Source organism: Gymnoscopelus braueri (assembly GCF_963280865.1).
Source record: "Gymnoscopelus braueri genome assembly, chromosome: 10".
NCBI lineage: Eukaryota > Metazoa > Chordata > Actinopteri > Myctophiformes > Myctophidae > Gymnoscopelus > Gymnoscopelus braueri.
The window spans coordinates 35,441,836-35,466,225 of record NC_137611.1 but is presented as its reverse complement, the minus strand read 5'-3'; the positions used below and the strand labels follow the sequence as shown (position 1 = coordinate 35,466,225).

General features: G+C 44.8%; 1 protein-coding gene across 1 annotated transcript in view; it reads right to left on the bottom strand.

Annotated features, from left to right (window-relative positions):
- ptch2 (patched 2) overlaps positions 1 to 17,152 on the bottom strand; it is a 32,381-nt gene extending 15,229 nt beyond the window's left edge. The window contains 6 exon segments of the mRNA XM_080439869.1: positions 1,044 to 1,059; positions 1,062 to 1,134; positions 1,246 to 1,315; positions 1,790 to 1,979; positions 14,580 to 14,772; positions 16,597 to 17,152. Of these exon segments, the coding sequence (XP_080295995.1) occupies positions 1,044 to 1,059; positions 1,062 to 1,134; positions 1,246 to 1,315; positions 1,790 to 1,979; positions 14,580 to 14,772; positions 16,597 to 16,758 (704 nt within the window). The 5' untranslated portion in view covers positions 16,759 to 17,152.
- Positions 17,153 to 24,390: the final 7,238 nt, after the last annotated feature.

Genomic DNA, 24,390 nt, shown 5'->3' with positions numbered 1-24,390 from the left:
ATCCGGCAAGCAACTTCTCTGGAACGAAAACAAGCAACTTTGAAGCTGATTATAAGCTAAGCAGTAAGCACTCAATTGAAATATCACTTCTGGGGAGTAGAAAAAAGAAAAACATCTCTTTCAGTGGCTCAATATCTCAAGAACCAAGTCGCAAAAGAAGAAAAGAGGGGGGGCTGGAATGCTCAAATGCCTAAATACCCCCAAACTCCACTGTTAACTGTCTTGTAGCATCTCTCTCTCTCTCTCTCTCTCTCTCTCTCTCTCTCTCTCTCTCTCTCTCTCCTCTCTCTCTCTCTCTCTCTCTCCTCTCTCTCTCTCTCTCTCTCTCTCTCTCTCTCGGGACTTGAGACTTGAATGCTGCCCATTTTATTTGTTGGACAACTTGGGAGCCGGGGAGCCCTGGGGCATTACCATGAGAATGCCGAGTGTTAGCCGGAGCTGACAAAGCCGGGTGCCCCCACCACCCCAACCCCCTTCCACCCCCCCCGGCCCGGCCCGCCCGCGCCGCCCCACCCCCCTCCTCCTCCTCCTCCTCCTCCTCCTCATCCTCCACCTCCTCTCTTCGTCCTCCGGGGCCCCCGCACTGATGGACACTCACTCGTAAACTGAAAGAATGCTTACCATTGTCTGACCCAAAGGGGCTCCCCTGCCACCCCCCTCCACCACCTCCCCGCCCCCCCCCCCACCCCATTCTACCAGCCCACACCACCAGTAGCTGTTGCAACTAGCCACCCCCCCCCCCCCCTCCTCTCTCCTCTCCCTCACTTTCTCTCTTTTGGTTTTGCTGTCACTATGTCCCCCCATTGCCTCAGAGGAGAAACTGTGTGACTGTGGCTGTCAGCCACAGCCCCGACTTTGACATACTAACACACCACATATACCTGTTTCCATTTCCAACAAGTACAAACCAGTACTGGCCAGTGTGCCGTCTGATGCAGGTACACACGGCGAGAAAGAAAGTTAATCAGAACTGACCTCTGACAGGACTGACCCGTCTAACTCTAGAAATGATTTCGGTTGGTGTTAAATATTCCAAGACTTACGGTAAGTAGGCGGAGCTCCCTGTAGCTTGGCCCCCTCCCAGAAACAGTCCAATGGGGTGATTATCATACAGGGGAACAGCTTGTCAATCATCTGGTGGTGCAGGAAACAAGTGGGAGACGTCAGTGAGGAGCTGACAATATGATCATCCTAAATCCATATTATTGCTGGAGATATTACACGAGATCAAAGACATCGACTTACCCTTTCAATCATGACATTTTCTATGATAGGGACTCCTGATTTGTAGCATATTTTATTGAGATCCCACGATCTATGGACAGAAAACATAAAGTTCAGCAAGCAACAACACAGGTACTTTCTTCCACTGGGGTTAAACCTGATAAAAAAGCATCCATTTCGTCAGCTTTGTTTACTAAATCGTTTTGCATTCACAGAATAACTCCTTCCCCACAGATATCTCATCTATCCTCCATCACAAAGCATCTCCTTTCCTTTCCTTCTCACGCAAACCGAAAACAGACGATCTAAAAGATCACAACATGTTGCGGTGCAATGCATTGGAACTTGTAGATTAGCTTTTTTTTTGGCACGTGAAACCGTCGTACAATGACGTAAATATGGCCTGATTTATACTTAGTAAATAGCAGATATACAAGCTCACATGCTGTAGATCTGCTATTTACTGAGCACGACACCAGCACACAATTTAAGTATAACTGAGGCTTAAATCAGGCTTCAGGTGATCACCGCCCTATTCCCATGCAATATCATTGTGTCGACTTACTTTCCAAAGAGCGACACTTGGACCTTGCTGGCGGCCAGGGCGGCGTCCATGTGAACCAGCAGCGCTTCCTGCGTCAGGATGTCGGCGCCCTCCTCCTTGGGGGTCTGGATGAGCATCTGCGAGGTGAACACAGACTCCTCGCCCTGCTTCTCCTTGGTGTAGCGAAGCTCCTGACTCACCCGACTGCCAGCTGGGGAGGATAATGAATAAAACATTCATGAATCAAAACGAGTGTGTGTGTGTGTGGAGATTTCAGGGAGTTTTCGCAGGGATTACGCACGGACACACACCAACTCGTGTATACCACCGCATAGACACCAAAGAGTTACACAATCGCAAGCACTTGGACCCTATAAAGTGTGTTGCCCGCGCGTGCACTTATTACAAGAACACACAGATATCGGCCAACGCCCTCGGGCCTCGCCAGCGTTTGGGGTTTGAAGGCACTTCACACAAGTAAAGGGTCTGGCCAAGAGAAATGACTAATACAGCTTCTCATTGGCTCCCTCTGTGAAACAGATGTGCCCCGTTAGTGAGGGAAACCAACTCTCTGATGCCCCCAGAAAAAAAGCCAGTCGTCACCACTTTACACACAGGGCTGCTGATATGGGCACGATATTAGTTGGATACATTTTGAATATAAAAACAAAAAAAGCAGCCGTCTACACTTGCTCATAATGTGTCCTAACTTTAATGTGTGTCAACGAGTAGAACAAAGGCTAAGTACCATTCATGCCAGTCACCAGAGAAGAGAAGAGAAGAGAAGAGAAGAGAAGAGAAGAGAAGAGAAGAGAAGAGAAGAGAAGAGAAGAGAAGAGAAGAGAAGAGAAGAGAAGAGAAGAGAAGAGAAGAGAAGAGGGTGACGATGACGAAAGAAAGAGAATTATTCATTAGTTTTACGAATGAGAGAGGGGGAGATCTAGAATGAGAGAGATAGAGCAAAGTATCAGAGAAAGAGTGAAATGGGGCAGGGTTGGATGAGGGGGAACAGGGACCGCCGATGCTGTTGATGTGGTATGCACAAGTTGGGAATGAAAGGCATCAAAGCCCTGGGAGAGAGAGGGGGGGGAGAGAGAGAAAGAGCATTTTTTGAGGAAGAAATCAAATGCCAGCGAGAGTAAAGGAGAGCATTAGAGAGAAAGTAAGTATATTAGGAAGTAACTCAAAAGAGAGCAAAAATAAACAGAATAGAGGAGAATAAGAGGATGGAGAGAAGAGGGAGATTGTGTGCGTGTGCGCGCGTGTGTGTGTGTGTGTGTGTGTGTGTGTGTGTGTGTGTGTGTGTGTGTGTGTGTGTGTGTGTGTGTGTGTGTGTGCGCGTGTGTGTGTGTGTGTGTTAGGGAGAGAGAGGGGGAGAGAGAGAGAGGTTCTGTGGTGCGGTAGAGTCCAGCCCCCTAATTACAGGAGGCTGCCCTGAAAAGAGTTTGCCAGCCGGGGGATCTGTGGCTCTGCCAAGCGGACATGAAACATGCCGCGCTGGATCACAGAGGGCCCGTCTACCCCTCTCACTGTCCTGCTACATGACAACCCCAGAGAGAGAGAGAGAGAGAGAGAGAGAGAGAGAGAGAGAGACAGAGAGACAGAGAGAGAGGTGAGGGCTTCCTCCACTGTCATGATCACTTCATTCTCCAATGACGGATTTATGCTTTGTATAGCGCACGTCGTGTCGCGTACCCAAAATAGCCAATTGTAGCCGCTATCAGTGGTGTAAAGTAACATTTACTCAAGTACTGTACTTGAGGAACTTTTACTTTACTGGAGTATTTCCAATTTTCAGTACTTTTACTTCTACTCCACTACATCTCAGAGACAAATGTTGTACTTTTACTCCACTACAATTATTTGAAAACTTTAGTTACTAGTTACTTTGCAATTATCAATTATTATATTATAAAACATACATACATACATATTTTATACCTAGGCTATTTGAAAATAGCCGATCTACAAGCTCACAACGCGTCGCATCGCAACGTGTTGTGAGCTTGTAGATCTGCTATTTTCAAATATTTTTGTACTTTTACTTTTGGTACTTTAAGTACATTTTGATACCAATACCTTTGTACTTTTACTCAAGTAAATGTTGAATTCCGGACTTTTACTTTGTAACAGAGTATTTCTATATTGCAGTATTGATACTTTTACTTAAGTAAAGAATGTGAGTACTTTTTCCACCACTGGCCGCTATTTTCGTTGCATGACACCAGCGTGCAACTAAGTACAAATCCAGGCTTTAGTCTTTTCTGTTGTCTTCCTCTCACTTTCACCGAGCTTGCCATACATTTACCCCGTCTTCACCTTTCATGTTCCTGTCCTTGGCCATTCTTACATACAATAGGTAGCCCCTGCCTCTCTCTCTGTGTCTCTCTCTCTCTCTCTCTCCCTCTTTTCCCTTCCCTCTCTCGCTCCACACCTCCCCCCCAGCCTGGAGCAGGCTCCTGTAATTGATGGGGAGAGGAGAAAAAACAAACTATGCAGCCCACGCCATGGAAGTGTGAGATCAGGTTGGAACTTTGCGCCTCGGAGACACGGCACAAGTCTCAGAGGGTTTCCCTTTTCAAGAATTTAATTAACCCGCACGGGGCTCGGGAATATCAAGTTATTTCGGGGTGGCTCTTTGGGTCTGTGCATCACAAAACGATAACACCATTTAAAAAAAAGAGAAAGAAAAAAAAGAGAAAAGGGAATTTTACTGCTAGTTGATAGATGTTCTTGGTGCCTCGGGCCCCGCGTGCGTTTTTGAAGTCGAGGAAGAATTTTTCCAAACATGAGAGAAGCTTCCATGCCAAGGCTGCAAGCAGCAAACAAGCTATACATGCGCTTACTACAGCCAAGCCATTCCAAATACATTCCCCCCACCACACACATTTCAAAGGGAAAGACGCTAGTTCATGTCCCAACTTAAGTTTAACTTCCTATTTGTCTCTTTGGCTTGCAGATGAGGAAATGACCCATTCTATTGAGGGAATAAATGTGTTCCGTTCTTTTACTACTGGCACAACATATAGCCTTTTAACACTGCAAAACGTTGCACCTGGTCAAACTGTTAGGGCTTGCTAGCTTTACTCATAAAGTGCATTACACGCATGAGGAATTTGATTCAATGTAAAAACGCTGCTTATATAAACAGTTCCTCGCCACTCCGCTAAAGTTCCCCACCACAGGGATTTGAAATCACAAAAAAACGCTACTACAAAACGGAACCCCCTTTCTTTTTTTTGGGGGGGGGGGGGGTATCGTTGCGAGAGAACCTCTCTGACGTCTGTTAAACCTTTTTTGACGTTTCGTATGTTCACTTCTGCAGCGTGGGGTTTTGATCCCAACAGGAACTGGGTGGCTCGGGGAGACTCTGGCTCTGTAATTACAGGCCTCCTGAAGTAAATTATAGCTATTTGTGTCTCGTTCCTCCCATCTGGACCACCCAAGCAGCCAGCTAGCTCGCTCTCTTTCTCCTTCCCTCCTCAGCCCCTGAGTCCGGCCCCAACCACCCTTCTTCAAGACCCAAGCTCTGCTCTGCTCTGTCCACATGAACTGAGAACACCACATGGAACACCAGTCCTCACTAGTTGTTTTTCTCTCTCTCTCTCTCTCTTTCAATCTCTTAGTTTCTCACCATCCCTTTCTCTCTTTCTTTTAATCTTTGTTCTCTCTCTCTCTCTCTTTCTTTTAATCTCTCTCGCTCTCTCGCTTCAGTCTACTCTACTACACACAGCCTTAAAGAGACAGTTCCTGGATATGTTGCTCTCGCAGAGGAAGAAAATGTTGAGTGTGGAAGCAGAGGTTTTAACACCCCAGTGGAGTAATTTCACGACTGGAGCAAAGGCTTGACTTATAGGATACATGGCATTCTCAGAAATAAACACTTAAATAGACCTGATTTAATTGAATTCATTACATTTTAAGTACATCAATATATCTCATCGTCTCCACGCCTCTATGAACGTCTTAGCTTGGCGAGTTTATGGGAAAGAGCTGATGGTATAGAGGTGACAAACAGAAGATTACAATACTTTAGTCTTTTGCCATAGTACATCAAGGCAGCAAAGCAAAATGGAAAAGCATTTCAGAGCTTTTGAGGTATCATGTATCTTTTGTCTAACTTGTTTCAGAGTCGGTTACAACATGGGCAAAGTGGGCAAAACCAGGTGTGTGTGTGTGTGTGTGTGTGTGTGTGTGTGTGTGTGTGTGTGTATGTGTGTGTGCGCGTGCGTGTGTGTGTGTGTGTGTGTGTGTCCGTCCGCTCACCACTGGACCCTGTCTGTTCCAATCTCAAACCATTTCCTCTCCACCAGACGCCTCCATCCAAAAGACCACGCCCCCAGACCCCGGCCCCCACCCATAACCAAAGGCCTGACAGTCATAGGAAGCCTTTACACCAGTGAAATATGTGGCTTCTCACATCTGGCTCCCAAAGTGTTAGCCTGGGCCACCTTTGAAGTGTTGTGCTCCAGATTAGTGCTGTTCTGTTCCGTTCTGGGTTTTTCTTTTTCTTTTTTCTGTTACACTGGCAAATAGTTCTCGGCCAGCCCAGGCCACATTCAAGGTATTTTGGTTAACACACTTGGCTCTGTTCTATTATCTTCTATTCTATTCTGCCCAGTTGCATTGTCCAGTATTGTCCAGTTCCCAGACCATGGCTATTCTACTCTGTGTTGTCCAACCCCAGTACCAGGCCATGCTGGGTCAGTCCAGGCCACCTTCAAAGTGTAGTGCTGTAGATTAGCTGGATTAGGGGGGCCTCTGAAAAGCCTCATGTTGCTACGGAGGAAGAACCACCACCAAGAGGACTGAGACGTATGCTTGTACCTGCTACACTTGTTAGTTGTAGCTTCACAAACCACACTGCTACATCACTTGTTGCTACACAAAGCCATACTGCTATGTGTCACTTTGTACCCGCTACACAAAGCCAAGCCATACTTCTACCCTGAAGCTCTAAGCTACATTCGTCTAGTTTCACCCAACGTGAAATTGTAAAAACAAAATACAAAACATTTAGGTTTGTGCCATGCACAAGGGCAGAAAGACATTATGTCTCCACGACCCCCCACAGCGTACACACACACACACACACACACACACACACACACACACACACACACACACACACACACACACACACACACACACACACACACACACACACACACACACACACACACACACACACACACACACACACACGCCTGGTGACGCCATGCCCTACCCTCCATGACCAAGTCTGTTCACAAATAACCGATTAAACCTTTTCAGCAAGGGGGAATAAAATGAGAAATACGTTCTCAGGGGAACCCAGATTAGTAATAACATCTCAATGCTCTTGTCATACTGTATTGGGAACCGCAGAAACAGGCCTGCAAAAACCCTCTTTTGGTTCATGAAGCCTGGCCCTGTGGCATTCCCTTGCCAGGGCACCTCCTAGGCGGGCCGCAGCCAGCAGATGGGAGAGCAGCCCCAGAATGAATGCAACCCTCTTTGTCATTCAACCCTTCAATTTCTTTCAGATGTTTCCCCAACAAACAGGGAATAAAATAAAGAGGGAACTTTTTTTCTTTCACAACAAAAGCAAATGGACCAAAACTTTCCCAGCATGTAAGACAATGCCAGAGTCGGGCAGGGGTGAGGGTTGGGGGCGGGAGGGAGGAGGCTGGTGTTTTGCTATCTTTACCTATAGAAATACAGTGAGCATGTGTGTGTGTGTGTGTGTGTGTGTGTGTGTGTGTGTGTGGGTGTGCGTGCATGTGCGGCTGTGTGTGTGTGTGTATTCATCAGTATTCAAGGAAGGTTGCACATTACACTGAATTTAAGAGCGAAAAAAAACATAATCATGCAGGAATTTGGGAAAACACCACAAAAAAATAACAAGAATCACATCAATCTCAAAGCACTGCCTTAAAAAATTTAATCTACAGCAACCCAAAAGAGGTAGAACCTTAAGAACAGTTACGAAAAACCACATGAAAAATCAGTTTCAGTTACAATCTATTCAGATGTGCCAGTGGTGTTAGCTACCACACATAAATTTCCACCGGGGTTGGCATTTAGGCACTTTCTATTTCCATATGTATAGACTTGCCTCTGCTAATTATGCTAATCATGGGCAGTGTTGGCCACTGTGAAAAATAGTCACATTAGACACTCCACTGACCGCTAATGCTCCTTAATGTGTGGTTGAAACATACATTCATCCCCGCCTGAAAGGCAAAATTTTTCCACGTTGCTGGTCTCATTCAGACGAGAAATGAATTTATTGAGCCCAAGGACCACTTCTTTTTTTCCCCCCTCCCAAGTACCAAGAAAATGTTGTTTCTCTCCCTCTCTCTCTGCCTCTGCCTCTTTATCTCCCTCTACATTTTATATGGTGTAAAGAGGGAGGCAAATGATCCAAACCCTAAGGTGACTGGTGTCTCTTTATTTCACATAGACCAAAGACAAAGGTTACTGTTCAGTTGGGACAGAAAAGGAGCTGAGCAGAGAGATATCAGTCCAGTCTTCATTGTCCAGTTTGCACTTGATTTGCAGCTTTTTTTTTTAAAGATATCGACCATTTTCGGGGGCTGTTGTAGACCATCTTGGAAAAATATCTAAAATAAATGTTTATACAACATGTTTCACCATGTCATTGTAAACTCTCCTCGGACCCAAAAAAACACATTACAAATGCTTTTGTATTACAAACAAAGTATCTTGCAAAGTCAACAGCTAAATCAGACAGACAGCTATGTTTTCTCAACATCAGTATGCGTGCTTGTGTGTGTTTTTAATAACGCGCATGCTAACGCAATGTGTCATTTATACATGCGAGTCTGTAGCTGTTCCATGTGTGTTTATTTGTTGGGGGGTGGTCCGTCTATTGGAGAGGGGTCGGAGATGGGGGGGGGGGTGTGGGGCGGGCGGTGGTGAGTGGAGAGAGGCGATGGAACGAGAGACTTGCATGGAGGAAAGGAGGGTGAAGGAGAGCGGGGGAGTTGAAATAAACATTTAGAAGTGACCCAGGTTGACTCTGGACTTGTTTGTTCTCTCTACCGGTGAGGTCCTGGGCCCTGAGCGCTGGGAGTTTATTTATGTAGCTGGGGCACTGCCGCGCGCTGTTCACCTCCAATAATGCCTCATAGAGCTCCCTTTCTCTGTCTGAACTGGGCCGCTGTGTGCGCTCCCATGAATTATAGCATTTACCTGCTGCTGCTGCGCACAGGTTTGTTTGGAGAGAGCCGCTCCAAAACGCTGAAATGCCACATGTGCGCTAGCTTGTTTGCGCGAGCGAACCCACTTGTGCGCTCTCTCTGTCTCCCTTGCTCTCTCTCTCTGTTCTATCAGTCATGCTTGCTGTTCTTACTCTCGAAATTTGCTTTCTCTATCTCGAGTCTCTCTGGGAAAGGCCTTTGGTGTTTACTTGGCGAGCTGGCTACTAGGCTGGCTAAAGTTTTGGCTTGGTGTCGAGTTTTGGAATGTACCTAATGTTCACTGTCCCCTATATACACTGACTGAAGCCTAATTTATATTATAATTTAGATTATTTTTGTCGTACGACGCCGTCGATTACCGAAAACAACACCGTCATATGACAAAGTATAAATTGGACTTCACTCCTGCTATGTTGTGTGTATGGTCTTTTAACCCCCCCTCTCTCTCGCTACATGGCCTCTTTATGGGACATGTGGTGGGCCTGCGCTCCAGATAGGCCCTGTCTCACTGCACCAGTATTTGGACAGCTTGACTGTGTGTACACGTCTTTCATGCCTCACCCAAACTCTGCCAAGAAGGATGAGTTTAGTTAATGTAAGAGTAAACACCGCCACTTGTACATGTAGTCCCCCCCCCCCCTCTCTCTCTTTCTCTCTTAAACACGCTACTCAGAAGTGGACCTTTATGAGAGAGCGGGAATCATTTCAGTAGCTGGAGGGGAGGAAAGAAAAAAAAGCTTGACCATTTGGTCCGACTTACACATACAACATACTGAAACGGACTACAGGATACAATGGTGTACATATTTCATGTCTGATTATTCACAATTGACGTTGAACACAGATTTTGAGGTCGAGCGAGTGATCACTTTCTCACCACACAGTGACAAGTCCCGAGGTCCCCGATTTTTCCAAAGAAAGAAAGAGAAAATGATGTATTGCCTGCCCAATGTATGCTCCATCATATGTCAGTGTGGCAAGCCGAAAATAACAGATCTATAAGCTCACAACGCAACACGGATGCACCGCGTTGTGAGCTTATAGATCTGCTAGTTTTGCCATCGGACATTGGCGCATGACAAAGTATAAATTGGGCTAGACTCGAGGCAGCACCTCACTTGATATTTTTTGTTTTGTTTTTATAGAGAGACCAAAGAGAAAATACTAAAGTGTCAACTAGACCTTAAACTTTCAACGCAGTTCCTTTCCCAACCCCCAATGGCCTCCTCTTCTCACCACCCACTCCTATACCTCGTTTTATTAACCTTCTCCTTTCTCACAGTGGACAATACAGGCTGGCTCACATGTTGCATGGCTCACACCAACTCTCACACGCTGTAACCACTTTAAACCTGCCCAGCATCCACTATTTTGGGATAGTATATAGTATACATTACAAAATATAGAAAAGTGGTCACTGACTACTAAAAGAAAAATAAATTCTACGCATCATACATTTGTGTAGGCTATACTAATATTTACATATCCAGGCATTATTTATTTTATCTAGTACTATTTTCTGATTTTGTCCACTTGGCTCCAGGGTTAACATTTTACACACACACACACACACACACACACACACACACACACACACACACACACACACACACACAAAATAAATAAATAAATAAATGCATAAATAAAACTAGACAAGATATATACTAGAGACAGCAGCTCTCAAAATGAGGCTGGCCGAGAAACATTTTAAGGTAACGATTCAACGAACATTGAGGAATAAGAGTCTCTCTGTGTCAAGCCTCTCCCCTCGCTAGCTCAGCAGTGAGCCAACAATGGTCCTTAATCCCCTTGTCAGACTAAACACAGATAGTTTTCACACAACACCTCTCACATGCACACCTAGCTACACAGGTGTGCCGGGGGGGGGGGGTAATCCTACTGTTTCTCCACTCGCTCTAGCCCAGCTATCAAACACATTGTCGCTGTTGGGTGGAAACCTTAGTCTGTCCAACAGTTTTACTTTTCAGGAAATGGAACCTGTGTTGCTATGCTATAGGTCAAATAAAATGTAGTTATTATTTAGTCGCAAGGTCTTGTACCTATTTTTCATTGCTTATTATGCTTAAATATGTATAAAACCCACAGACAGGCTTAACCACTTTCAAAATGTTTAAAAAAAATAGCAGATCTACAACCTCGTGTCATTGTGAGCTTGTAGAAGCGCTGTTTTTGCATGACACTGTGGTACGACTAAGTAGGCATTCATTTATGAAAAAAAAAACATTAAAAGGTTTTATATGGAAATACAAGGTTTCTGCCAAACAGCAACGATATATATCAGAACTCATTGACAGTAATTATTAATATAACTTAGCCCCCCACCTTTGGGCTATGTTTGGTCACTACACATTTGGCCATATCTGAAATGTGTCCTTTGCATTCACACATCCTAACTATTAGGAGCCGTCACATCAAACTAGGGACTTACTATCCGACGCTAATGAGAATGACCCCCCAGCTTGTTGCTGTGCTCAGCATACTGGCGCTTTAGGAGGGAAGAAGCAATTAGACAAAGTCCAGGTGGGTTGACTTCACAGATAAAGCAGACAGACAGCTGCCCAGCAGGATATTCAGGCAGACAGGCAAGCTGCCACCAAAGGTGGCAAAGACGACAAGTGTGCCTGTTTTATGATGATGCAATACGATGCTCCAATACACACACACACACACACACACACACACACACACACACACACACACACACACACACACACACACACACACACACACACACACACACACACACACACACACACACACAGTCAACCCAGAGCTACAGCATGCCAGTTGTATTCATAAAGGACACCATTAGACTAATGCCTTATCAGCAGCCTCGCCAGGCCTACAGTGACAACATTATTAAGAGGCTGATGCAGAGACGTGTGGATTAGGCTCCATTAGTTCTCGTGGTATACAAAGAAGACTCATCTCACTGCTAGCGTCGTAAAAAAAACATGAAACTGACAGCACAGAAAATAATTCAAATTGATATTTGATACATCATGTATGTGTCTCATCCCATCTCTGTACATCTGCTGATCTGAGCTATGAGCTCAACTGTCCCATTAGAGAACATATCTTCCCTCCCTTCGGAGACAGAGCTTGCAAGTTTGAGTGTGTGTGTGTGTGTGTGTGTGTGTGTGTGTGTGTTTGTGCGCGCGCATTGCCTAATTTAAACTCTGTCATTCAACAGTGTCACACACACATGAACACAGCAGATCCACAAGCTCAAACGCAACGTGCTGTGAGACCTTGTAGATCAGCTATTTTTTTTTCAGGCGTGCGACACTCTGGTACGACCAAGTATAACAGCGGGCTTGTGTGTGAGAACTAACCTCTCCTTGTTACCGACCACTTTACTCTCCATTGAGGCCCTAGCAGCTTTGTCAATGGGCTATTGGTGGAAACAAGGCAGGCAGAAACTTTAGAAACACGGGCCACGGCCTCTTAAAGGCACAGCGCTCCTTTTCAGCACCATCAGTTCAGCTCTCTCAATCCCACAGCAAGCAAAACAACTGGCACGTAAACATCTAAACATCGCCCTTTTAAGCGCTCTACCAATTAGCTCGCGAGGTAGCCGACCCGGACCGACGATGCCAAGCATAAATGTAACTGTGGCAAAAGCATGGAGACTGCTGCAAATTCTAACTTCCATTGTGTGTGTGTTTTTTTTTGCAGTACTTTCTTGTATCTGTCAGACATTGGAAAGCCTACCATAACTACATTAATTGTGACGTCCCTATTTTGGGAAAAAAATATTTAATTTGTTGACTTTTTATTTATTTTCAGAAATAGTGAAAATAGATCTAGATTGGCTATTTTCCCTCTTTGTCGTACGGCAAAGTATATGGGGCTTAAGTGGGTTAAGGACTTTAATGAGTATTTTATTTATTGAGTTTTGCCTAATCAGAAAGTCAGGAAAGCCCAGGCACATCAAGAGCACTGTGTGAAAACATTTCTAACACCACCACCATCAGCCAGGGTTATTCTCCTGTGGGAGTTAGTCCCCCACCAGCACCCTGGTGACTTGGTGGGCTTAAAAATCCCTATAGTCTGTTTATGTTCACCCAACTGCTGTGGCACTTTTAGAGCGTGCAAAACAGGTGGGTAAACTTCAGCTGCATTCACTTATATCTTTTTTTCTCTTGTAAGGAAAGGAGGAGGAGGAGGGGTAGGTAGAGGAGGGGGGGGGGGCTGCCTGCCTGCTTGCCTCTTGTTGAATGGAATCCAAGAATAGTTAGGGACCACACAGGGAGCTGAGGGGGAGGGGGGGTACGGGGTGGGGTGGGGGGGGTCAGGGCCCTCAAAGATGGCTAACCATTCACAGAGCCCATCTGCTGCGGGGATCAGCCCCGGCACTGAAAGCCTGGGGGGTTTAAAAGGAATTTGGCCAGTGTGAAAAACCAAATAAAGCAGCCTCTGCCCCCGAAAATGTACAGATAACCTTAAGGATGGGGAAGGAAAGATGTCAAATACAGAGGGGAAAAGATTTGTGAGCAATGGGGACTTACAGACAGACACACAGACACACACACACACACACACACACACACACACACACACACACACACACACACACACACACACACACACACACACACACAGCGGTAATGACAGGCAGAGAGATTTTGTTGTGTTGTGTAGTGGTGTCGGAGAAAGCTTTGTATTTCCCAGGAGTCAGGCAAATTATACAGCTATAAAAATCTAACTGAACAGAACAAAGATGATGTAGATAGATGTACACCTTTTCAGATCACAAACATCAACTCATCCACAACACAAATTAATTAAATAAATTAATAGCGAGGAGCTTTGTGGTCTTTATGATGCTCTGAAAATGTCACCTACTATTAACCAGATCAACCCCTAGCATCCCTATTCTGGGCACGTCATAATAGGCCAATAGGCTCACAACACGTCACAATGTTTGGAGAAGCGGTTTGGTGTAGAGGGAAAAAGGAGGGGGCAAAGTATAGACCAACAAGGTATATAGGGTTTTAAGTGGTTAATGTGCATCTCTAACCAGCCAAATATGAGATACCTGGGGAAACAGCCCCTCAGAATCCTGAAACAGCTTAAGCTGTTATGCATTCATTCAGTCAACCTGTTAAGTCAATGGACACTGAGTGCCCTCCCATGGCACAGAGGTGACACTAACATGGCCACCCTGCCTCTCTCCACCACCCACTGCTGTCATTCAAACTCAACTTAAAAACAAAACACAAAGTGACACGTCCCCTAAAATCAATAGAAAAACACTCAACTTGAGGGACAATTCCCAACTCGAGACTAAAAACCTCAGCCTCACTGCTTATACCTGAGGGATACACACTCTAATGGCTTGTATGTGCATGTAACACAAGTGATGTAAAAAATATTATAAACTCTACCATATGTTTTATGACAATAACATCCACAAGACAGCTTCCACCACAACATGATCATGACAGATACACACACACACACACACACACACACACACACACACACACACACACACACACACACACACACACACACACACACACACACACACACACACGATCGCTCTCTTGCCACAGCATGAAGATAAACATGAAACTCACCTTCCACCCATAGCTGTTCTATGTCCGTTTCGATGGCTGCGACGCGCAGTCCCACCGACAGTGCACCGAACACCAAGAGTCCGATAAACAGCACCTTGCCACAGTGTCTCTGGATGTGGCAGCCCAGAGAGAAGAGGAGGGCCTGGAACCTCGCCCGGATCCACAGAGGAGCCTTCTGACCGACAGCCTTGCCCTGGAGGACAGGCAGGACAGAGGGCAAGAGGAGAGCAGTGTTATTACCCGTATCATTTCTATGGTATTATTGCATCGCAAAAAAAAATGTTGCTTATAAAGACATGTCTCATTCATCCGTTGTTGATATGATTGTCCCATATACTGCACGCATCTACTGTATAAATATAAAATCAACTACTATGTGGTGTGCAGACTCAATGGCGATGTCCAAAGAATACCAGCAGAGGTGTATTATTGCTGGAGGCCTATGCTTAATTCCATTGCACATTTATGAAAACAGTGGGTATGACCACTGACACAAGTTGTTACGTACTGATAGCCTATATACCATAAGCTATAGATTCAGAGTTACTCAAAAACCAGTCCATGCTGGTCCTGCTATACCCTCACCACTGAGACTCATGTCGCACCCTGGACTGGCTCTCTCACAGCATCTCAGTACACTTACCCACTTAAAATGGTGCCAATATCTGCCAGGCCCACCATTAATAACACCAAAGGTTGTTATGAATAGCTGTTCACTATCATTAGTCATCAACAGTAGGCTTAAAGCTAGAAAGACAGCCATGGGAATAAAAACAAGGCCTGTCCTCTTGCAGCAGACTTTGGCTTTTGCTGTTGTCATCATGAAATCCTTGAACTATTAGGCCATAAATATCTCTAAACTATTACTCCTCTTGACTGCACTAAAAGTGGTTTTCCGTTCGGTATTAACATAATGTCAAACCACAAACAATAAGGTAGCAAGCCTATGTTTAGTTGTAGGTCTAAACACAGATATAGGTCTACTGCTTGTATTTTAACAGTTGAAACCAGTAGAAAAAAAGTAGTCTATGCTGGCTCTAGGGTGTCAACTTGTGAACATTTAGCCTTATTCAGTCTAATATCGACTATAAACAAGAATACGCTGAACGTGAAGCACAGTGTTTCTGTTATTTTTCACAATCGCTTGCTAAGTAGGTTAGAGTTAGAACAAGAAACACACCATGTCTACTCTCAACTCTCTGGCGTTGACATTTCATAATGACTTGTTGTATGATTCTGTCAGACTGAGCCATTGTGCAGAGAGCAGACAGACAGTGTGTTTTGGTTCGTCTCTCTCGCTGTGCTGAAGCACGTCGTCCCGGAGAGTCCGGGCGGTCCGTCCACACAGATGCACCGTCAGATCAAACTCAATCAATGAATTCCTTTACAAGACCCACCGCATCTCCCAAACACAACCCCGTGTGTGTGTGCGCACAGAGTCACAGAATAATACACTGCAGTGCGGGGGGAACAGAAGAATAGCTCTCACTGGAGCTTTTTCTACAATGAATGGAGTTTAACATTATTACAAACAAGTTTGCTATTTTGTTTGCTGTTCGTTTTAAGTTGGAAGGCGATCCCCTGTCCCAGGGACAGGGGATCGCCTTCCAACTTAAAACGAACAAGCAAACAAAATAGCAAACTTGTTTGTTAGTGTTTTATAATAATAATAGCCTACTACCCCACACACTGTCAAAAGAACCCCACGCTTGTAGCAGCCCACCCCCTAGATCTATCTACACATGCACTAGCCTTGGATCAATACTATCATGGATGTATTTTTTTTAATCGATTTTGACATTTGTATCATAGATACTAAAGTAAAAGTCAGACTCGATAACATAGATCTGCGATAGTCTTGATCCAAGGCTACACATGCACCATCGCTTTCACGATTCAGTCTAGCTATTCATCTATAAAGGTCCATTCACACAGATCAGCTGAATGGAGCGGCTTTCATACAATTCACATGTCACTTTAAAAACTGCAGAGCGTTGTTTGTTCGTATGATGATCACCTTTGAAATGTGTTTAAGTGCGAAAGCAGCGTGGCAATAACTGGGTCTTCGGAGCAGGTCTGGGTTATTGGCAGGCGGCTGGGAGGAACGCGTATAACTCGGGGGTAAACCACCTCCAAAGCCCCCGGACCCCCCCGGGACCCCGCGATGATCCGAGGCCATGGTGGTCCAGACGAGAGGGGAGCGAAGCGACGGAGAGACGATGCAGATTGATCACAAAAGGCGACCGTAATAATAATCCAACATGGAACGCGAGGAGCGCATCCAGCGCCGCCGGAGAAGAAAAGTCCCACGAATATGTTCTAATCTTCCGTTGAGCCAAACGAGTCTCGGAACTCCATCCCAACATCATGCGCCCAAATCCGTATAAATCCTTCGATCTTCATCCGTCCCGATGGCTTATATAAAACAAACGTCTCAGACAGAGAGCAGCCCTAGCTGGGTCTTGGTGGTGGCGGTGGTCGTGAGTTCTCTCTCTCTCTGTCTCTCTCTCTGTTCTGGTGGTGGTCGTGAGTTCTCTCTCTCTGTTCGTGTCAAGTCTAACTACCTAACAGTCCTGGTCTGGAGCGGTAATAACATTATGGAGAAGTTCGCCTCTCGGCAAATCCTGAAAAGGGAGGTTTGATGGAAAAGTGCTCCGGCTCCCATTGGCCAAGGAAGAGGCAAATTACTTTGCAAACATCGCCTATTATTAGCTGCTAAGCAACAGCTCACCAAAGTGGAGAGAGAGAGAGCGAGAGAGGGAGAGAGAGAGCGAGAGAGAGGGAGACCACCCAGGCTGCCGCTCTGCTGCCTGGGCTGGAAGGAGGAGGGGTGGGGGGGAGGGAGAGAGGAACTCTTTCAATAAACTCAGCACACACACACACACACACACACACACACACACACACACACACACACACACACACACACACACACACACACACACACACACACACACACACACACACACATACACACATGCGCACGCACATGCACACATGCGCACGCACATGCACACACATACACACACACACAGTTTGCTCTCTGCACATTATTCCCAGTGGCCTGGCTTGTAAGCACGATTTATACTTTGTTGCAGGACGGTGCTGCTCGAAAATATTATAGCCGACCTATTAAATAGCTCACAACACCGTCATGAGATGAAGTATAAACTGAGCTTTATCCCTTCAGTTTGTAAGGAGAAAATAACACATGCCATCTATTGTAAGAACAGCAACACAAACTCCCACACTTTTTTTTTTTTAACTTGAGCTAATTATCATTTACAGGTATATAAAAAATCACACCCAGTGTGTAGTGAGCTGTGCCTTTTATGAGTTAATTTCATTAAGCTATGAACTAGTGGAACAATGTTAAATCCCTGTCCATTCATTTCAAGGCTGCTCAACAGCGCCACTTGAAGGTAGGTCACCCAGTGGTATTCAGGCGGTACAGCAATGTCGGTCAGCCTGTCCCTATTGGCCGTCTAAAAGCACCTACCAAGTGTGGGGCGTTTAGCATGCTGAGAAGTGGAGTTATGGCTGTTTAAAGCCCAGCCAATAGGAACATAGAGGGGGCGGGGCTTAAGCAATTACAGCATGTCCCAATTGGCTGTCTAAGAGCACCTCCCAAGTTTGGGGCGTTTAGCATGCTGGGAACTGTAGTTATGGCTGTTTGAAGCCCAGCCAATAGGAACACAGAGGGGGCGGGGCTTAAGCAATTACAGCCTGTCGCTATTGGCCGTCTGAGAGCACCTGCCAAGTTTGGAGCGTTTCGCATGCTGGGAACTGGAGTTTTAGCTGTTTAAAGCCAAGCCAATAGGAACATAGAGGGGGTGGGGCTTAAGCAATTACAGGCTGTCCCTATTGGCCGTCTAAGAGCACCTACCAAGTTTGGGGTGTTTAGCATGCTGGAAACTGGAGTTATGGCTGTTTAAACCCCAGCCACTAGGAACACAGAGGGGGCGGGGCTTAAGCAATAGAGCACCGAAGTCTGACGTAATTTCCGCATCCTACCTGGGTCGCGTTTTTTTCCCCCCATTCTGAATTCACATAGACGTCTTTAATATTGCATCAAATAAGAACTGTGTTCCAAAAATAAACAAATGATCCCGGCGGTTTGATTCATATGGATATGAAGCATCAACTGACGGTGAGCTAATGTTACTTCCGCCGAATTAGTTACATTTTCGCCAGAAACAGACTGTATCGAATATGAGAGACTGACTATCATAAACGATACAGAGCCACCTCCCTGACAATATTGCAGAGACAGTTTGTTTATTTTTGGACCACAATTCTTATATGAGACGATTCTAAGATGACCCAATGTTATTCTCTATAGAGTAAATACTATACGACCCAGGGGATGAACGAGTGACGTCAGGACTTCTGTACTCTATTGGCCGTCTAAGAGCACCTACCAAGTTTGGGGCGTTTAGCATGCTGGGAACTGGAGTTATGGCTGATTAAAGCAACAACAATGTTATGTTTATTTATTTATTTGAGGCAGCAATTAGGCCTACTTTGAAAGTAAATTGTAACAATCATTCAGACCCCAAACACATATCTTCTGCATCTGATTTTCTACTTTATTAAAAACTAAAATTAAGTTATTTAAAAAAAAATAGCAAACCGACTTGCTACAGTAAGACACCTTACCATAGAGTTGTCAGTTGATATCAGTGGTCAAACGTTTTCATGTAGACTTGTAGAGAACCCCTCAAACTGATATGGCAGCGGACCCCCATTGGAAAAAGATTTTGTGCGAGGGACAACCATAAGAAAATGTGTCAATCTTTTTCTTAAATAGCAGATCTACAAGCTCACAAGTTGCATTGCAAGATGTTGTGAGGTTGCAGATCGACTATTTATTTAGAATAGCCTAAAAACAAAATAGGGCTCAAGTGTTTCAATTTCAACTCTTCTACATTTTGCCTCGGGACCCCTCCTGGAACCCCCTCATGGACACCTGGGGGTGTCCCTGGACCACACTTTGAGAACCACTGGTAGGCTTATTATATCACCAATGCTTTACACTGCAAAACACCAACTTTGCCCTCATCTCAGATTTTGCTGAGTCCAGTTTGTCAGGCAGCTGTGAAGTGTGCATGTGTGGTGTGCATATCCATTTGTGTTTAGCCCACTATATGTGTGTGCGGTCATTTCTTTTGCACCAACAGCTGTAGCGTCACCTCTTCTATAGCGAAAAGGCTTTGAGTAGAGCAGCAGAAAAAAGGACTTGAAAGACATGTTTAATGCTTTTTTGTATCCCCTTATGAAGTGGTTCTCAAACTTTTCTAATATCAAGAAACTCCAAAACTCTTAAGAGTGTACAAATGGAACCTGTACAGGTCCATTTGGTTCCATTTGTACACTCTTAAGAGCTACAGATCTCTAAGGGTCCACTTTGAGAACCCCTACTGCCCTAGAGCTTCCCTCAAAAGGTTCTTTCAAATCATTTCAGATTCTGAAGGAACAACATGGTTCAACATGAAACCTGCACTATCTACCAGCTAAACCTTCTTGGAGAGCTTCCATGTTTTGCCATGCATGAGTTCAAGGCTTCAGAGCGGGGTTTAATCTGAAACCACGTCTGAGATGGAAAGGTTTCTCGGAGTCCCCCCCCTACAGCAATGTGGGGCAGGGTCCCGTCCCTCACGGGTCCAGCTTGACAGCCTCAAAGTTAGATCAGCACTGAGGATTTTACTTTGTAGTTTCACAGATAAAGAAAAAAGAGGTTGGAAGTGTCTTGATGATTTGATGTGATTAGATTTTGGTAAAAGATATGAACAAGTAAAATCACGGCGTAATGAAACACTTGTTTTGGACTAAAAAATAAATAGTCCAATAAATTACATAACACCAATAAATGATATAACACATTTTCGCATGCAGCACGTCACTTGAATTTACAAAATACAAAACCATTGAAAAAACAACCTAAATTCCCTAACAAATATCAAACCATAAAAGCTCAAATTAAAGTGCATCACTATCCCGTAGCTTTTGCCTTAACAGTTTTTTTCACACTGTTTTTGATGGCTCAATCTGCTGGTGTGCAATTTGTATACGTTATTCCTATTTGCTTGTGGGTGTCTTTATTGTGATGTTATTCTTCTGTACCTGTACCTGTACTTCTTTGCACTGTATCTTTAACTTTTTACTGCTGTTCGGTCTCTGGCGCCTGAATTTTCCCCGCGGGATCAATAAAGGTATCTATCTTATACTAGATCAGTGGTCCTCAAACCCAAAATGTATATGTATTTGCCTGCACACCCCTCATCTGAAAAGATGTTGTGCCAGGGACCCCCATAAGAGATTTGTGTAAAAAATGTTCAATATTATTCAAAAATGTTCAACATTTAAAAAAACATTTTTTTATGCCTTTAGTGATAGGATAGTAAGTTGACAGAAAATGGGGAGAGAGATGGGGGTGACATGCAGCAAAGGCCGTCGGGAATCGGGACTCGAACCCGCAACGCGCTATCAGGCTACTTTGGAGCCTAGGTACCCGGACCACTACGCCAGCAGTCCGGGCCTGAAAAAAGGTTTTAATTACAAGCTCACAATGTTTCGCATTGCATTGAGTTGTGGCCTTGTAGACCGGCTATTTCCAAATAGCCGAAGTGTAAACTAGGGTTAAAGTGGTTATAAAGCTAGTGTTCCTCATTTTGCTGGGGACCCCCCTGGAAGAAGCACTGCTGTAGGCCTACCATCCAGAGTAGGACTTTACTATGTCACACAATTTTACCTTCAAAAATAACCTACCAACAGTGCTATGCAGTAGGCTATTTGCCAGGTGTCTACTGTCAGTTCTAGGCCCTTTAAATTAAGCCCGAAGATGCAATCTGAGACACTACAGTAATTTGAATATAGGTGTCTCACTGACGGCTATAATAGTTGCTCCATGTTTTATTTCTGTTACAACTTGTTGTGAGGTTATCTGTATCAATACAGTTTATACAGCACAAAGAGTGAGACACTGAAACAGGCACATGAGTGTTATATTATGTTGATCAGTGGTTCTCAAAGTCCCAGGGGTCCTTGAGGGGGTTCTAGGGTGTCCCCAAAAAAAAGTGTTAATATAACATAAAAAAGTTTAACCGCTTTAACCACATTGGCTGTTTGAAAATAGCCGCTCTAAAAGCTCACAATGCAGTGTGATGTGACGTAGATTGTAAAAATAAGGGAAAGATTTTGAATATGTTTTCACACAAATCTTGTATGGGGGTCCCTGGCAAAACATATTTTGATTCATTTGGGGGGTCCTTGTCTGGCATGAAAACGTTTTAGATCAACTGATGTAGACAACAGTATCATTGATGCATGTACTTACTTTGTTTATAAGCACAACTCCCTCAGGAGAATGAGTTGACAAATCATGTGAGGTACGTTATATATCAGGATACGGAGAACAGAATTTTATATTTAGTGTAGGCCCAAATAGACCCTTTTCAAGGCAGCCATATTGACTCAATAGTGCAATGTTACATCCTGCACAGGTGCTACCAATGATACTAATTGTGGTTGCGTTCAATTCAGGACCAACATAGGGCGTGTTCGAAAATACAGCACTGAGCGCACTGGCCAATACAAACTAATAGGCGAGTGTGCTCCGGTGCGTAATTTCCGAACGCACCCATAGTGAGGGTGCATGTTGGCAAACGCTCTGCTACATATCTGCAATATGGCTGCAGTGAAAAGGGAGTAGTAGCAGTTACAAGCAAACTGACACTTGACCATATTTTTTGTTATAGCATAGTTTATTACTGAAAACAAATGTACACAAAGGCTATGGGTCCGTTTATAATATAATGAAATAATATTTGATGTGTTTTTAATAAACCATGCATAAGTTTAACAGTGTCTCTCGCATAATTGTCATGAGAACATTGTATTACTGTCTCTCCTTGAATTGACCCTCAGTCTTTGTCTGTGTAGGCTACAGAGGCTGTCACATGGTTGCCATTTTGTTTTCGTGTCGAGTAAAGTGGGTCTTTTGCTAGCTTCATGGCCAATAAAGTTATGAAATACCCTACACATGTCAGCTAACCAACACTGGCCCCCAGCGTGAGGCCCCCCACTGTACGATTCTGTGCATGTGTGTGCGAAATGACAAAATGTAAAACATTTCCCGAGTTATTTTGACTCACTGTTTGACTCTGGTGTCTTGACATGGGCTTAACATAAACACATATCATTCACCTACACAGTAACATAGTCAATTTAGTTACATTCTGCACCCATTCAGATTTAAAGTAACGCTGAGGATTTTACTTTGTACTGCGGACGTAGATTCAGCAATTGGATTACAGCACACTTCCTGCTGCAATGACCTCTACTCACTGTTGTACATTTCCGTGATATCCCCGACGTATACTTAGTCGGACGCATTGAGTGAGCTTGTAGTTCATCTATTTTCCGCGCGACACTGTCATACGATGGAGCATAAATTGGGCAATATCCCTACTAAACAGATTCATTCTCAACCATCTGTCTTGAGTGCTCGCATGTGCTTATATGCGCTCATGTTTCTGGGGTGGCAGTGGCTGGTTTGTTGCTCCAGTTTGCTGGAACTGGGCATAGTTTGCCCGGGCTTGGCTGGTCTGGGCTGGGTGGTAGAGGGAAGCAGGCAGCTGGAAATGGGAGCTAATGTGGAATGTGAGGAATTGGGCTGTGTGGTAGGGGCCCCCTTCAAGCCTAACAAACTCAGGGAGGTCTGAGGCCTGGTCTGGAGGCCTTGGATAAATAAACCATGCGAGATGACCATGCGCTGTCCAGATATCTGCCATCACAACCGTACGCCCCGACCTCCAAACATAAACCGTCCCGCTCCCTCGCTCCCCTCTCCTCTTCCTCACTACCCCCTCCCTCTCTTTCCCGTCATCCACATAGCCTACTTCTTACACCCGATTCTCTCCCTCCATCTTTTTTATCTCAGCCATGTATCCCTTCTTCTCTCCAGTCCCCCCATCCCACTTCTATTTGTTTTCCACTCTTCTGCATTCTTTCATATCTGCTTTTGCTGCGCCCTCTCTCTCTTTCTCCTCTTCACTCCATTTATCCCTCTTTCTCACTCTCTCCTTACCCCCCCCTGCACCCCCTTCATTCCAGTTCTCCCCAGTGGTTCCATCCATCCATCCGTCCATGCATGCCTGGCTGGCTGTCCAGGGTTCTGTATGTGCTATAGGCAGAGCTACGGAACCGCTCTGGCACTCAGCCGTCACACCACGGCCCAGCCACCCAGGGTTCAAGCCCAGCCTGTGTTTATTTATCGTAAAGCAAGGCTGTGGGACCCAGCCACGGCTGCATTTCTTCTCTTTTCTCATATGGGATAAAGTGAAGGGCGGGCGAAGGGGGTTTTGGGGGGTCAGAGAGAGAGAGAACGTAAGAGAAGGAAAGAGGGAGGCAAGACGTTCTAATGGGCTCGAGTTCACTAAGGTTACTGCGATAAATCATCTGCAAGGTGACATTGGGACATAGAAGTGTGGCGAAACTCAGACTCTCTGGGTTAAAATGATACTTCAGAAATATTGTTTGATCACGCCGGGTAATTATAACCACACTTGGAGCCTGTATAATAGACAAATTAATGGGTTGAATTAAAAATTAAAGCGAGGCTTACACACCAGAGTATGTCTGGAATACGAGCGGTTGCTTTTAAAAACCCACCTCTTTCAACAAACCTTTCATTATCTTTTAACTCTTTGTACTCAAAGTGGACCGCAGCTCCAGCACTGTGGCATTAACTAAGCCTCACATCTTAGCCTATGACATCAAATCCATGAGTGCTGATAGAATAATATTGAAT